We start from the raw sequence: 17,469 nt of genomic DNA, 5'->3' as shown, positions 1-17,469 counted from the left end.
ATCTCCCAAAAATCTGGGAACTTTCTGCCACAAGGACAGTGAGCACCAGATTCACAAAGGGACAGGGTCCAAGAAGAGCAAAGGGTCCACATGCATAAGCACATACTAGGTGCTCTGACTAGAAGTGGAGGGGAAAAACACCATGACCACAAAATGTGCTGAGGCTTGTTGGACCCAATTGTAGATCTAAGAGGGTGCTGGCCATTAAGAGATGCGGGCATTTTGTGCTGAGAGGAGACAAGGAGAGAAAGGAGCCAAATAAACCAGATTTAAGCTTCATCTTTTTAAAATTAAATTTTTTAAAAAAGAATCCTTTCTTGGGTCCAAGCATCTGCATTACTCCCCCCCCCAAAAAAAAAAACCTGAAATAAAACAAAAACAACTAATTTTGCATGCTATAGTGGTAAGAACATTAATCTTAGAGCCAGATGTCTTGGGTTGAAGCAGAGCCAGAACCATCAGAAGGTAGCAGGGGCTTTGACCCAGGTGCTGCCATCTAGAGTGGGGTGTGGGCTTCCTCTACCTGGTAGATTGCCAGCTAGCCTCAGGCTGTCCTCTAAACCAGACCAGGCTGCCATCCTTCAGGGTTCCATGGTCATCACACCCTTCCCCTGGGGCCAGCATTCCCACTAGGACAGGCTATTTCTGATGTATCACTTGCAGTAGAGACCACCACCATGAGGAAGAACTGGACTCAGCATGAGATAAGTGGTGGTGTGGAAGATTCCTTCTCCGCATCCCCTCGGTAGCAAATTCCTCTCAAAGTCTTCTTCTTATACATCTCTGCCTTGCGTTTCCATTGGATCCTCTGGCTCAGCCTCTATGGTCAACAAACTCAGCTTGCTTGGCTTTCAATCTCATCCCTGAAGCTTACTGCCTGTGTGATTTGCCCTTGGGCAAGTCACCTGTTTGGGCATCAGCTTCCTCAGCTACAAAATGAAAGAGCTGGACTTAATGACTTCTGGAGTTGGCCTGGATGGCTTCAGAATCCCTAGCTCTCTGAATCCATCATCTCTTCCTCTCACTAGCTTTCATCTGAAGGCCAATATGTCTTTGAACCCTCTCCAAGACTGTTCCTTCTCTCACATCTTCTTATGGGATAGGCTCTTTTATATGCTCCCTCTGCCACCATCCCTCAACAATGTCCTCCTCTCCTTTAAAGTCTAATCCATTCAGTCTAGATCTTTGCTCTTTTCTCTGGACCTCCTGTATGTGGCTCATGGTTTTCTTATCTACTTTGGACCCATCTTTTTTGAATGCCCAAGAGTCAGTGCTTCCAATTTCCTTTCCATCCATTTCCTCAGCTTTTCCAACTTCCATGACCACAGTTCCTAATCTAGAACATCCAATTTCCTTTCCATCCATTTCCTCAGCTTTTCCAACTTCCATGACCACAGTTCCTAATCTAGAACATCCAATTGCCTTTCCATCCATTTCCTCAGCCTTTCCAACTTCCATGACCACAGTTCCTAATCTAGAACTTCTAATTGCCTTTCCATCCATTTCCTCAGCCTTTCCAGCTTCCATGACTACAGTTCCTAATCACAGTTCCTCTTCTCTCCCCATCAACTTAGCCCCAGGTGCCAAAATTCCTAGTTATAGCTCTGGATTCGAGTCCTGCTCCCATACTTTGTGACCTTAGGGAAGTCACTTAACCTGGGCTTTAGTTTCCTTATCTGTAACATGGGAATAATAATCCCTGCACTACAGGCCTCCCAGGGCTACTGGGATAATCAAATGAGATAATGGATGGAAAGCATCTCTTCCTAATTGCCCCGTCAGCCAAGCAGGTGCTGAAACTGGAGTGGGAGAAAAGACTTTTAAAAACCACGAACAAAAATACCCTTTCCATTTCCTCCCCTATTTATGACCTAAATACAACTGTCTTTTTCTACCTCTGACTCTCTTCCCTCCTTTGCTTTTATTTTACTGAACCATGTCAACCAATGCTTTAAATTGTTCTTGTTACTCTTCTCCAAATTGCCTCCTATTTATCAGTGTTTTTCTGGTAATGAGGTGTCCAAAACGGAGCCCAGTCCTCCAGGTGCTGTCTCCCTAGGACTCCACAGAGAGGGCAGTCATCTCCACACTTTGTGACATGAGGCTGGTCTGCTGCAGTCATAATTTTCTTGCAAGATTCTGCTGTAGACATGTACCTAATTTGCTGCTTAGCAGCACCCAGAGGGCCTCTTTCAGGCATTACCCTTTTCCAGGTGTTGCCCTCCCAATGAAAATTTGCCTTAATGATTATTTTCCCCTAGATGCCTCGATGTATATTTTTTCCCAAGTTCAGTATCATTTTCTTTCCCATATTTCTAATCTTAAAAAAAAACATCCTTTCACTTGGGTTTTATTGGCACTTGTAACATGGCCTAATTGAGTGTCATCTGCAAATTTAATTAACACATTTGAGACAGGATGTTGGAGAAAGGGGTTACTAAGGGACCCTCTTGCTATTTCTTTATGACTAGGTGCCGGCATCTAAAGTGAGAGACCGAACCCTTCTCACAGATGTAGTAAACAGGTGCTCTTTTCATTTGTTTAAAAAATGAAAACTACATTTGGTTTCCTGAACAAATCTTCCTGCAAAATCAGCCTGAATCCCTCCCCTAAATGAGAACCATTGGAATCCCCATCCCTAGCCTATGGCTCCGTTAAATTGTCTTCTTTCCCCAAAATTATCCTCATGGAGACTAGATCATCATAGGGACTGTCTCTCAGGTTCAGCTACCACATCAGTGACCCTCAGATTTTCTGTCATATTCCTATTAAATGCAACTCCTCCCAACAGCGACACCTGATTGGCTAGAGGCTGTTTGACCTCCTATCTCTAGCCTTTTCTTTGCTTTGTTCTAGCCTGGCACCCTGCAAAGGATTATTTGGAACATACACTCAAAGAATTGATTGGCTAGTAGCCAGGTTAGGCCTGGCTTTCTGCCTCCCTCATCCCTCCTACTCCCCATTTTCCCCATTTAAGAAGTGCCCAAGTATCTCCTTATCTTTGGGCAAAAGATACACATCTTTGCAACACCCAGGTAATGACAAGTGACAAAATGCCACATGAATAGCCTGTTATTGGCTAGGAAGGACCACTTGATTTGGTGTTAGAAGAACTAAGTGAATACCACTTGTGGCAATTATTAACCTCATGGCTGTGAGAAATCAAGCAATCAATAAACATATATTAAGCACCTACCACATGCCTGGCAATGTGCTGAACACTGAAAAGTCATTAACATCTCTCAGCCTTAGCTTCCTTACCTATAAAAATGGGGATGCTGGTATTTTGCAGTTTTTACTTCACAGGAGAACATATTACCACCATGGAAATATGAATAATTATTACTTTTATCATCAGAGAGGTGGCCAACAGATGATGAATTTTTTGGCCATAGAAGCTCACAAGGCCTCATAGCAATTTACAGAGGTTGCAGGCTTCCCTCTGCTTAGATGCAGAGCATGTGTACCCACACTAGTTATATTGTGAATTCTTGAAGCATTTTATTGTATTACTTTTAGCATGAGCCTAAAATCCCTGTCTATGTTTCCACACTGAAGTGCTTAGTACTGTTTTTTTGTTTTTGTTTTTTTGCATTTAGTGTATAAAATCAAAAAGAGCTGAGTTCACATTCTGTCTGACACTAATCATTGGACCCTTGGTAAGTCACTTAACCTGTCTGCCTCAGTTTCCTCATCTGTAAAATGGAGATAATAATTAGCAACCACATTCCAGGGTTTGTTGTGAGGATGAAATGAAATAATACGTGTAAGGTATTTTGCAAATCTAAAAGTGCTAGCTAGTATCATCACTAGGCTTCTTGGTAACCCAAGCAGTTGACTTATGGCAATAGGTCCTACCCCTCTTGCCACTCTGTCCAAAAAAAAAAAAATGAGAAGTCAGAGAGAACAGCAGATATGCTTTAAAGGCCATGCCAATTTTGAGTCCAGGCCATCACTTCCAGGAGTTTGCCCTTTGATGACCTACATAATATGACTCAATCTTGGGTTTTTCCTCTCCATCCCACCCAGCTCAATTTAGGGGCTTCAGCTCTCCCTGACTTGGATTTAGTAACAAGGCCTGCATTGAACAAAATCTATTTAATGTTCATAAAAAGTAAGATCATAGGCTCCTTGAGAGACAATTTTTGTCTCTATACGATCAGTCACCTAGCATAGTGCCTGGCATATAGTGGGTGCTTAACAAATGTGTTAAATGAAATTGAATGTGAGATATATGATACAAGACACAGGGGAGGATGGTACTTTCAACCTGATCAATATCATTTTCCTAAGTTCTACATATCTGAACTTTCATTTTCACCAGAGCGCAGGAGCTGGATAGGGGACAGATAGTATTCACTCTAGCTCCCTGATAAATCTGCCAATTTATCCTCCCTCACATATTACATGCTCCCATAGTATGCCAGAAGTGTACTGCTCATCTATTTTTTTTAGCATGCTCACTCTCACCACGTCTCTGGAGTGCTCTTGGTTACATCGGAGCATTAGAAAGTCAGGAGCGTTCTAGGACTCATATAGGAAAAGGTATTTGATCCCTCTTCACTATCAGAAAGCACACTTCAGTTTTTTCCATTGTTCACTTAAAAAGAAGGTACAGGTTTTCTTTTTAAAGAAGATTCTGAAGCACCTCCAGAGAAAGAATTGATACTGTCTGAATATAGAATGAAGCATACTATTTTTCACTTTCTTTCATTCTTTTTCATTTATTCGAGTCTTCTTGTACAAAATGACTAAAATGGAAATGTCTTATGTGATTGCACATGTATAAACCATATCAGATTGCTTACTGTCTCAGGGAAGGAGAAAGGCAGAAGGGAAGGATAGAATTTGGAACTCAAAACTTTGAAAAAAGTTTTCTTAAATGGTTTTAATGTGTAATTGGAGGAAAAAATAAAATAATAAAAATAAAGAAGATTCTGAGATCGTGAGAGAGCTTGTCTTAGTCAAGGCCATGGATGTTGGAAGGACAAGGGAATGCTTTGAATTTCAGGTGCCTTTTTCTTCTGGAGGAATAGAGATGAGGTTGGGGGAAAAGAGAGGAAGGTTGGGTCATTGTGCATGCCCCTGCCCCAACATCTCCTTTTCCTTTACCTTTCAAATGCTAAGGATGAGGCACCAATGGGCCCTTCTCAGATTTGACCTTCCTTCTGCCTCCTGTCCAAAAGCTGTACAAGAGTTATGTTTGGGGCCTGGCTCCCCTCTATCAGGTTTGCTGCACAGAGCCCCATGTGAAATATTGTATATGTTGTCACAGATGGTAAATGTGTTGTTTAATTTTGATGAACCACTTCCCCCCCCCCCACTTCTTTATTTTTGAGATAGAGGTTGAAGGAAGGCTAAATCCAGAAATAAAAAGTAAGAAAAAAATTTCAATAATTTTTTTTCAAATGTTTGCTTCCTATACCTTCTGGTGAGAGACAATTGAAGCCAGATACCTAACTTCCATCTAGTTACAAAGTCGAGGAGAAGTGATTTTTACTACTGATGGGAAAAGTGATAAGGAAAAACAGGGAAAACTGTTTAACAGATAAGACAGCTGGTTAATGTGTGGTTCTGTTCATGTAGGAAAAGCAAGACCATATCAATTCAAGTAATTTTAAATAATGAACCTCAAAGACTATTAGAACAGTCTAGCCCAAGTAGCAAAGTTTGCACCCAAAATGCGAATCATTATTCCCAGAATCTTGCAAATACGGGAAGGAATGCGGCTGATGGGTTGATTTCAAACGAGGCAAAATGCAAAACAATTTAACTTGCCAAGAGAAAGCTGTAGGATGCTCTTGGCTGAGCTGATGGTGGAAGTAGCCAGGGTGGATAAAGGGACAGTTCATTTGTTTTCAGGCCATTATCAGAGGGAATGAACCAGTTGGCGCCTTTGCCTGACTGGTCACTTCATTTGGTCTTGTTGTCTTCAGAGAGGCCAGGGGCTGAACAAATACCTCAGACAATTCTAACACACACACACACACACACACACACACACACACACACACACACACTTTACACTAGGCTACACATTCAACTACCTTTCTCTTCTGGGGTGGCCCCCACTTGGTCCACAGAGATCAGAGCCCACATGCAGTGCAGAGACCACTCTTGAAGCTGTGCCAGGTGGCCATGGGCATCGCCCCAAGGGGGGTCGGGAAGGAGGCCACCACCGCCTCTTGCCAGCGAGGCGCACACGTGGTGACCCGTTTGGGGCCGGGTTCCCAGCTCGCGGCTCCTCCTCCTGGTCCGTGCTCCCCTCACTGCAGTATCACGTGCGCCCAGGCCGGGTGCAGGATGGCGGCAGCGGCGGCGGCGGCAGCGGCGGCGGCAGCGGCGGTGGCTGGTGCCAGTCTCCGGTGCTGCTGCAGCCGGGGCGCTGTGTTCTTGCTGTTTTTCTCCCTGTCCCCTCATCCTCCGGCCTCGGCCGCCTGGCTGCTGGGACTGAGGCCGGAGGACACCGCGGGAGGCCGCGTCTCCCTGGAGGGGGGCACCCTGCGCGCTGCCGAGGGGACCAGTTTCCTATTGCGGGTCTATTTTCAGCCGGGCGCAGCGACTAGCGCGGCGCTGCTCCCAGCCCCGACCCGCTCCTCGGGGGAGAATGACACCAGCGACTGGGCCCCGAGGCTCGTGTTTATCGAAGAGCCCCCCGGAAGCGGTGTCGTGGCCCCTAGCGCCCTCCCGAGCCGACCCCCGGGGCCTCAGCGGTGCCTCGAGCAGAGCGGCTGGGCATCGGACGTGGAGGTCCTGGGTCCGCTGCGGCCAGGCGGCGCAGCAGGCTCAGCTCTGGTCGAGGTGCGGGTGCGAGAGCTGCGCAAGGGGGAGGCAGAGCGGGCCGGCTCAGGAGGCCGCGGGAAGCTCTTTTCATTGTGCGCCTGGGACGGGCGCGCTTGGCATCACCACGGAGCGGCTGGCGGCTTTCTGCTGCGTGTCAGGCCAAGGCTATATGGCCCGGGCGGGGAGCTGCTGCACCCGGTCTGGCTGCGGGCCTTAGGGGCAGTCCTGCTGCTCGCCCTGTCGGCCCTCTTCAGCGGCCTGCGCCTGAGCCTGCTCTCTCTGGACCCTGTGGAGTTACGGGTGCTGAGGAACAGCGGCTCGGCGACGGAGCAGGAGCAGGCGCGCCGGGTGCAGGCGGTGCGGGGCCGCGGGACGTATCTGCTGTGTACCCTGCTGCTGGGGCAGGCCGGAGCCAACGCAGCTCTGGCTGGCTGGCTGTGCGCCTCGCTGCCCCCGGGCGTCGGGGATGAAGGGGAAGAAGACTGGGGAGGGGGAAGTCACTTTCCCTGGCTGCCCACGCTTCTGTGCACCGGCGCGGTGTTTCTGGGCGCCGAGATCTGCCCGTACTCGGTGTGTTCCCGGCACGGGCTGGCCATCGCCTCCCATAGCATCTGCCTGACCCGGCTTTTAATGGCTGCTGCCTTCCCGGTGTGCTACCCGCTCGGCCGCTTGCTGGACTGGGCTCTGCGCCAGGAGATCAGCACCTTCTACACCCGGGAGAAGCTGCTGGAGACCCTGAGGGCCGCAGACCCTTACAACGACTTGGTCAAGGAAGAGTTGAACATGATCCAGGGCGCTCTAGAGCTGAGGACCAAGGTGGTGGAGGAGGTGCTGACCCCTCTGGGGGACTGTTTCATGCTCCGCTCCGACGCTGTGCTGGATTTCTCCACGGTCTCTGAGATCCTGCGGAGCGGCTACACGCGCATCCCAGTGTACGAAGGCGACCAGCGGCACAACATCGTGGATATCCTGTTTGTTAAGGACTTGGCTTTTGTAGACCCTGACGACTGCACCCCACTCCTTACCGTCACCCGCTTCTACAACCGGCCCCTTCACTGCGTCTTCAATGACACTCGGCTGGACATGGTGCTGGAGGAGTTTAAGAAGGGTGAGCAGCCCCCCTCTCCTTCCCCGTTCCCTGTTCTCTAGCATTGTGTACCCGGGCCCAGAAAGCCACCTCTTCTAGGGCTGTATGGATTCACTGCCTCCCAAACACATTCCCTTCAATCTGTCCAACAGAGCATCTTCTAGCCCTTTCCAAACTTTTGCCCCTCCCCCCTCCCAACCTCGTGGATCTCTGCGTGTTCTCTTAATACTGCTCCGTTAGGTTGAATGGGCCTCTCTGGTTCCCCTTATATCTAAGTTTGGTATCTTCACTCATCTTTGCATTTAACATCATAGATTTAGGATTGGAAGAGACCTTAGAGATCCACGAACCTAGATCCTTCATTTTACAAGTAAGGAAACTAAGGCACAGAGTTCCTGTGACTTGCCCAAGGTTACACTTCGAACTAAGTGGTAGAGCTGCAATTTGAACCCAAATTCTCCTACTTCAAATCCCAAGCCCTTTCTGCTGTTCCCTCTTTGCCTTTCATCCTCCTATCTTCCAAAGCCTAACATAGTCTCCTCTCTTGTATTATGTAAGGAATACTCTTCACTCAGCTTCCTCCCACACCTGTCATTGCCGGAGCTTAATAGTGTTGAGAATAAAGGTTTCTGTCTCCCTAATTGTCAAAGGCTGCTTTAGAGCTGCAGGAAGACAAGAACTGGGCATTTCAGGAGAGACAGGAAAGAATTAGTTGCCTGGGGCAACAGCAGTGTAGCTATGGACCGAGCATGATGATCATAACAACATATAATTATAGCAGTAACATTAAGCATTGATATTTTTATAGTGCTTTAAAGTGTGCAAAGCAATCTACATACATCCCATTTGGACCTCGCGACAGCCCTGTAAGGTAAATCGAGATGGTAGTATTATTCCCATACTACGGGTCAGTTATTCGGCTGGTAAACATTTATTAAGTGCCTACCATGTGCCCGGCAACTATGCTAAGAACTGGAGATAGAAATGAGAAAAAGAAAGCTAGTCCTTGCCCTCCAGGAGCTTACGATCTAAGAGAAGGAAGTTGAAAAGGGAGAGGGAAGTAACTATCTGAGGGGCATGATGAAGTCTGGTCCAAGGAGTGGAGCTAGTGGGGAATGGAATGTTGCTGAAGTGAGGAAACTGAAGCATTTCTATAAGTCTTTTCACAGTCCACTATTACATACATCATCCCAGTTAGTCCTCACAATGATCTTGTCAGCTAGATAGTACAAGTATTATTTATCTCGAGTTTCATATCTCTTCTCTTGGCCTACTGAATAGAACTTAGTGAAATCTCCGTGAAAGATTTCTTTAATCAGATCCAGAGAGGCCTCTGAAGGCAGCTTCTGTTAACAGTCCATTGGCAGTGAAGAAATCCAATGACAGGCGGTACAGATTTGAATCACAGTGAATATCCTTCCAAAGAAGTCTTCTGTAGAATAGAGTAATTGCCCTGTTCTTTAGCCGGACCTTAGTAATGGGACTTTGTTCTGGTAACAATGAGTTACTGTATCAAGAGAATAGAATATAAAAGCAGGTTCTTTGGCTCTGGTCCCCAGCTCAGTCCCTTTTTTCAGGTTATGTGCTGGTTCCATTGTGGGTGGGGGGAGGAGGGCTGAGTCATACTCTCCTGTTCTTCCTTTGTGACTGCCCTTCAGTTTTCTCACTTCTTCCTACTTCAAACATCATGACCATCTAAACAAAATCATTCCCAAACACCCCATGGGAGACCCCTTTGGTTAGGTTTTGAGCTGTCTTTTCTTTGATAATTCACTACTGAGATGTTTTGGGGTAGTTAGATGGTACAGTGGATAGAGTGCCAGACATGGAGTCAGAAAAACATCTTCCTGAGTTCAAATCCTGCTTCAGACTCTTACCAGCTTTGTGACCCCAGGCAAGTCACTTAACCCTGCTTGCCTCAGTTTCCTTATCTGTTAAATGAGCTGGAGAAGGAAATGGCAAATCATTTCCAGCATCTTTGCCAAGAAAACTCCAAACGGGGTCCCAAAGAGTCAGAAATAACAAACAATTGAACAACAAAAGATGCTTCATTTTCAGCACCTATAGTCTAGGATTTCTACACACAGAATTTCAGAGTGAGAATGGATGCCAGCAACATCTAAGCCTAAACAATAACTGAACAAGAATTGCTTTGCAACATACTCAATGCATTGGCCATCTAGCCTTTGCTTGAAGACCTCTGACAAGGCAGAGCCTGGGGCTTCCTGAGGTGATCCATTACAATTTAGATAGCTTTAATGGTTAAGGAGTTTTTCCATACACCAAACTTGAATTCTCCTCTTTGCACCACCATCTTGTTCTCCCCGGTTCTGTTCTCTGACTCTAAGCAGAACAAATTTAATCTTTCTATATGACAGCCTTTCAGATACTTGGAAGCACTGATCATACCTCTGCCTACCAAGCCTTCTTTTTTTCAGACTAACACCCCTCTCCCCCAGTTCCTTCAGACAATATGATCTTAGGGCCACCCACTATAACTATTGCCCTCTTCGAGACTATGGTCTTTGTAGAATGGACATGTGCTTCAGGTGAGGTGAAGAGTACAGCCGTCTATCTCCCCAGCGCTGGTGCCTCTTTTAATGCAGCATCATGTTAGATTTTCTTGACTGTCCTATATCCAATTGACCTATTGACCTATGTTGAGCTTCCAGTTCATTCAAACTCTTAGATCTTTTTTTAAAACTACTGCCTAGTATTGTTTCCCCCATTTTGAATTTGTGAGGTTGATTTTTTGAACCCAAGTGTAAGAAATTACATTTATCACCACTTGAACTTCATACTATCAGATTCAGTCCAATATTCTAAGCTATCAAGACATTTTCTGGATTCTAACTTTATCATCCAACATGTTAGCTAGCCCTCCAAACATTGTGCCATCAGCAGATTTGATCAGTATGCCATCTCTGCCTTCATCCAAGTCATCAGCTGTTGTTCAGTCTTTTCAGTCATGTCCAACTCTTCATGACCCCATTTGGGATTTTCTTGGCAAAGATACTGGAGTGGTTTGCCATTTCCTTCTCCAGTTCATTTTTTACAGACAAGGAAACTGAGGCAAACAGGGTTAAGTGACTTACCCAAGGTCACACCACTAGTAAGCATCTGAGGACAGATTTGAATTTAGGAAGATGAGTCTTCCTGATTCCAGGCCCAACACTCTATCCACTCCACAACCTAGTTGCCCTAAGTCATCAATAAAATTATTAAATACCAGAAATTCAAATTCTATTCCTCCCTCCCGCTCCTCCTCCCTCCCCACTCCCTGAGATGGTAAGCAATCTGATATAGGTTATATGTGTGCTATCACGTAAAACATTTCTATCATAGTCATTTTGTGTGAGAAAACTCAAAAAAGAAATGAAGGAAAGAAGAAAGAAAGAAAGAAAGAAAGAAAGAAAGAAAGAAAGAAAGAAAGAAAGAAAGAAAGAAAGAAAGAAAGGAGGAAGGAAGGAAGGAAGGAAAGAAAGAAAAAGGAAGGAAGGAAGGAAGGAAGGAAGGAAGGAAGGAAGGAAGGAAGGAAGAAGGAAAGAGGGAAGGAAGAGAAAGAAAAAGATAGATGAATAGATAGGTAGACAGACAGATAAATAGATAGTATGTTTCAGTCTGTATTCAGACAACATCAGTTCTTTTTGGAGAGGATAGCAGTTAGAGGCAGATAGCATTTTTCATCATGAGTCCTTTGGAATTTTCTTGGATCATTGTATTGCTGAAAATAGCCAAGTCATTCACAGTTCTTCATTATATAGCATTGCTGTTACTGTGTACAAAGTTCTTCTGGTTCTGCTCATTTCACTTTGTATCAGTTCATGTACATCTTTCCAGGTTTTTCTGAAATCATCCTGTTTGTCTTTTCTTATAGCACAATAATATTCCATTACAATAATATACCACGGCTTGTTCAGCTGTTCCCCAATTGATGGGCTCCCTTCATTTTCCAGTTCTTAGCTATATAGGCAGAATTCTTGATCAGTTTTTATTGTAATGGGTGGAATATCCTGCATTTCTCCAGGAAATCTAATTAGTCATCCTCAATCCTTGCACTGTGGGCTGTTGGACAGCATCAAATGAGATTTTTAAAGTATTATAAAAAGTGCATTGAGATTATCAAAGCCCAGCACCTTCCATGGGCCTCTACTTAGATGGCCTGGTATTTAAATTTTGGAGATTATTTCTGCCTTCAATGGTTTGGCACTTTCAGGAGAAAAAGAATTCTGTAATGACATTAGAGGAACTGAGTCTTAGAAGCGTAGACAAATTTAGAGCTGAGAATGGAACAATGAGGTCATTTTGTCACTTGTTCATTTTTCCAACAAACATCTATAATGTACCTACTTTGTACAAAGTCAGACTTTCTCTGACTTGGCTAGGCTCAAGTGTAATGAGACATTTTATCCACTGCATTCAGAGTAATATGTTATGAGGTCAAAGGCCTTTTGGATACTGGCTAATGCCCTTTGTGTGGTGGAATAATCATGTATAATTTTGAGCGCTTAATCTCTCTGGTCCTCAGGCTCCTTTGTAAAATGAGGGAACTGGATTAGATGATCTCTAAGGTCCCATTGGTTTAAAATCCTATGATATTAATATCATTTTTCTGTAGGAAGGATAACATTTTAAAATACCGTTAAGTAACTGCCTACAAGCTAGCCTGGCCAAAAGGTGCAATTTTGCAGATTTGTACATTTGTTTAACCAGGTCATTATCTTACTTTTTTGTTCTATTGCTTAGAGTCTCCCCCAAGTAGAATATAAACTCCTTGAGGGCAGGGATGGTGTTTATCTTGTCTTTGTTTCCCCAGCACCTAGCAGATTGCCCTGCATTCAGTAGGCACTTAATAAATGCTTGTGAAATTGGACTGGATTAGATAACCTTTTCACTAGAAGTCATCGCCCCTTTCTGGGCCTTAGTTTACTGATCTGTAAAATACAGAGGTTGGATTAGATGACCTCTCGTGTTCTGTGACTAAGACCATTCAGTCTTGCAAACCAGCCCTCCCTGCTCCACCACCAGAACCACATTTTCCATTCTTTGCCCTCTGGCAGAGGCATAAAGGTAGCAGGAAGTGAGCTCTGTAGAAAATGCTAAAGCAATTTTTCTAATACTTCCTTCATCCAATATCTTGGGGAATAAGGTGAGATAGGGTATGCTACTATAAGAATGCATTTTCTAGATAACTAAAGTTTGCCTCCTCAAGGACCAAAACTTTGTTTATTTTCACAGTGTGACAGGGAACTCTTGCCAAAACAGATTATACACATCTCTGGCTTCTTGGACAGAGGATGGGGAATATAGTTACCCTTTTCTTGATAATGGGGTCATTATTTTGAATATCCATTCCTATGCTGCACCATAGTGCAGCCCAGTTCTGTGTCTCCTTTTAAGTCTTTCTATCAGGCTAAAAGCTGGCACTTCTTGCTGCTGCGTGTGTGTATGCCTGTCAACCATTCCCTATCTCACCTGAATCTGTTGCTTCCAATTAGCTGTAGGCCAGGAAATCGGACAAATTCAAAAATTGTATATAAGTGTAGATTTGGTGGTAAAGCTTAAGGGTAGGCCACTGCCACTGGGTTGTTTTTTTTTTTTTTGACAACTGTTTGTGTGTGCTCAGAGATCTGCCCTTCACTTCTCAGTTTGGGGCTATGGGTGACCCTTCCTGGGGGAATGGGATATTCCTGGGGAATGCTTTATAGCCCTGCCCAGAGAGATTGATGGTCAGAACTAGCTATGCTTTTCTCTCCAATGAGTCATAGCAATTTTTTCAAGTCTTGGTAATGCTGGTAACCATGGTTTCTTCAATGGTAGGGTTGGGAGGGGGGAAGGGTTCTGCTTTCTGTTTAGTAGAATTCTCCTTTAGATGATGAACACATGAAGGAGGGAAATGACTAAAAAGTACAACCTAACAACAGTAGAAAGGGATAGGTGTGTTTTACTCCTCAAGACAGAAGATTATCAGGATAACATTTGTATCTTTCTTTTCCCTCTGCAGGGCAGGACAGAGTTATTTTTTAAACTGCATGTACAATTCCAGATATCTCTCTCTCTCTCTCTTTCTCTCTCCCTGTCTCCCTCTCTCCCTCTCTCCCTCTGTCTCTCCCCCTGTCTCTCCCTGTCTCTGTCTCTCTGTTTCTCTCCCCTGCTTCTTCCCTCCCTCCCTCTCCACCCCCTCCAATTTCCCTGCTATTCCAGTGCAGTTGGAGAGTTCACAGCACTTTACCAAGATATAAGAGGCTGTAAACACAGCATTGCTGTTGCAATAGCAAGATACAAGTACTGTTCTATCCCTAACCCCTCTCTCACCTATTTCTTGGGGAGGGACTGTGATGTACAGGAAAGAACACTGGACTTGGTGTCAGAAGACCTAGGTTTGAATCCTGCCCAGAGATACCAGGATTGTATATTTAGAGCCGGAAGGCTCCTCAAAGGCCATCTAGACCAACCCTCTCATTTTACAAGTCTAGTCAAGGGAATGAGCCCTTACAATGTCCCTGACACTACATTCCTGGGAATATAAATACAGGGTGTCCTAAAAATCTTTGTTTTCCAAAATTTTGGGGATATCTTGTATAAACAGAAAGACAGTTCCTGCCCTCAATGAGTTTGCATCTTTTTTTCCATTCTCAGCACATTCTAATGGGAGAAGACAACACAGAAAAGGGGAGGGGGAAGGCACATGTATGGGCAAAAAGTCAGGAGTGGAAACCGACAGAGAACTGAGGTGAACATGGCAGGCCTGGGTACTTTCCTCAAAATGGAGGTTCTAGAACCACCAGTGGGGAAAGAGGCTGCAGGGTCAAAAACCACTCCTCCCCCCAAGCAAACTCACAGATGAGCTCACACGCTTTACTTCATCTATAAAATAACAGAGTTGGTAGCTCTGATGTTCTGTTTCCTAGGTGGTAAATCCTTCACAATAATTTACTTTGATGCCAGTTGCCTGAGTGCAATAAAAATTTTCTGTAGGCTGAGACATCACAAAAAAGATACATTTGTTGTTTAGTTGTATCTGACCCTTCATGACCTTGTTTGGGGTTTTCTTGGCAAAGATACTGGAATGGTTTGTCATTTCCTTTTCCAACTCATTTTACAGATGAGGAAACTGAGGCAAACAGGGTTAAGTGACTTGCCTAGGGTCACGCAGTTAGTAAGTACCTGAGGCCAGATTTGAACTCAGGAAGATGAGTCTTCCTGACTCCAGGCCCAGCACCCTATCCACTATGCCATGTAGCTGCCTGGTTTATTTCACTCTAAATCAGTTCACATATCTTCCCGTGCTTTTCTAAATTCTTTATAGTCACCATTTCTTGCAAGGCAGTAATACTCCATTACATTCATGTGCTACAGTTTGTTCAGCCATTCCCCAATTGATTAAGTACCTACTTTGTTCATAGTTCTTTGCTGTCACAAAAAGTACTGTTATGAATCATTCGGTGCATTTGGGTCCTTTCTGTCTCCAACCTCCTTAGGATATGTGCCTAATAGTAGGATTTCTGGATCAAAGGACGTTTGAGTAAACTTCTTAGCATACTGCAAATTGTTTTCCAGAATGGTTGTACCAACTCACAGTTCCACCAATAATGTATTAGTGTACCTGTCTTTCTGCATTTGTTTTGTTATGCATTTCTGGTATTATAGTGACCTGGAGCAATCTTTCATCTAGTTATACAGTGAAGAGTTGATCAGGGAATCCCTCACTTGAAATTACAGGATGGGAGGGGCAAATAACAGAAGTTGCACAGGGGTAAGCCAGAGTGGGAACATGACCTATGACTCCACAGAAGAATGCAAACTACCTTGAATAAATGTGAACAGCAAAAAAAGCTCTAGCTATACTGGGGAAAACTTGCACGTGACCCTGGGCCATCCTGGCACTATGCCTTCTTTGTTCTGCTTCTATATAATACTTGACCTGGCCTGGCCTGGAGTTAGTATGGAGATCCATGATGTGGATGCTGCCGCCAGGAGAGCAAGAGGACAACTGGCCTCTTGTGAATAAACTCCCTCAATTAACCTAATTAACCCTAATAAAACCTATTAATAACCAAGTTGGTATGAGCCCCTATTTCTTTCATATTTCAGTATTCTCTCAGAGGACATGCCACCCTACAATTGGCATAATTAGGGCAGAACAGATCTGCCACCTTACATTTGGCATAGTTGGCAGAATAGTTAATCTGCCCCATTACAGAAATATAAAGTTTTTCCCTTTTCAGACTCTGAGTGATTTTGTTTGCAGCTTTTAAGGGGCAAATACAGGTTGAGGGGGCAGCCCAGAACACCTTGCATCCCTGCATTTTATTGCCTCTCTTACCTGGCCCTTATAGCTTAAAAATGCAACAATTGGAAATCCAGAAGGTGCCAAACTCTGTACCTTATTGTTTCTATTACCTGCCCATTACTTCTTCTAATTGCATGAAGTGAATGCAGAGCTCAGTGGATCAGGGGTTCACCAATCAGTGCTCCATTCCAGATACATTGGTTAATAGTTTATAATTCTGCTTTTGAGAAGTGTTTGTTCATATTCTTTTACTACTTATCTACTGGGGATGGTTCTTGGTATTATATATTTATGTTAATTACAAATATATTAAATATAAGGTATAGGTTTGTTATATATAATTTTTGCATCACATATCAAGAATAAGGATCTCATCAATATGCTATTGTATAGATGAGATCCCTACAATATTCATGTAGGGATTCTTATATGTGTGTGTATGGATATATGTGTATATGGATATATGGATATATGTGTGTGTATATACATCTATATATGTATGTACATATGAATGAGATCCATAACATAAATATGGGATGCAAAGATTTTCTACCCTCTGTAGTTTCCTTCTTATCCTGGTTGCATTGATTTTGTTCATGTAAAAACTTTTCAATTTCATGTAATTGAAATTAACAGTGGATGAACTTTCCATACCTCTTCTAATCTAGTTATTTATGGTTAATATCAGAAGCAAATCGATTTTCTTCTCTCCTATTCAAAATTAGCTATTTTGGTGAGTTAATTGTTCTCTGTGCTGTAATGTATAGTAGAAGAATTAGCATAGATAATCAATAATTAGTTGTACTGCAATAAGAATGCAGAGCAAGAAGGCTAAGTAAAAACTTAAAGAAAAAGGAATTAGAAGGCAAGTCATGACTTGACTGATAAGCCTTTAAAGTTTAAAAGTGTGGTAAGACAAATTCATGACTAGAATATGAGAATAATGGCAGAGAGAAGAAACCTGGAAGTGACCTTAAAAGTTATCCATTTTATTCCCTGCCTCCAACACACAAGTGGGCAAGCATGTGTGTATGAGCGCTCACGAACACACACACACAAACACACACATACACACACACACACTCACACTCACACTATTTTAAAGATAAGAAAGCACCAATGGGGGAAGAAGTGGCAGTACATTTGAATCTCATTATCTGCCTCTGTAAAATGAAGAGGTTGGACTCTGATATTCTGTGATCAGCTAATGTTAGACAGAGCTCCAAAGTCACAAGATGTGACAGACCTTAGAGACCATTTAAGTCTAACCCTTTCACTTTAGAGCTTCTTGAGAGTAGGGACTCTC

General features: G+C 43.9%; 1 protein-coding gene across 1 annotated transcript in view; it reads left to right on the top strand.

The window, feature by feature from the left end:
* The first annotated feature begins 1,745 nt into the window (after window positions 1-1,745).
* The window catches only part of CNNM1 (cyclin and CBS domain divalent metal cation transport mediator 1), a 66,933-nt gene continuing 51,209 nt past the window's right edge, over window positions 1,746-17,469 (top strand). The window contains exons 1-3 of the mRNA XM_036736530.1: window positions 1,746-1,790; window positions 2,472-2,524; window positions 6,084-7,891. Coding sequence (XP_036592425.1) covers window positions 1,746-1,790; window positions 2,472-2,524; window positions 6,084-7,891 — 1,906 coding nt within the window. The remainder of the gene's footprint in view (window positions 1,791-2,471; window positions 2,525-6,083; window positions 7,892-17,469) is intronic.

This window comes from Trichosurus vulpecula, chromosome 8 (assembly GCF_011100635.1).
Source record: "Trichosurus vulpecula isolate mTriVul1 chromosome 8, mTriVul1.pri, whole genome shotgun sequence".
Taxonomy (NCBI): domain Eukaryota; kingdom Metazoa; phylum Chordata; class Mammalia; order Diprotodontia; family Phalangeridae; genus Trichosurus; species Trichosurus vulpecula.
Note: the sequence above shows the minus strand (reverse complement) of the source record. Positions and strands in the feature narration are given on the sequence as shown.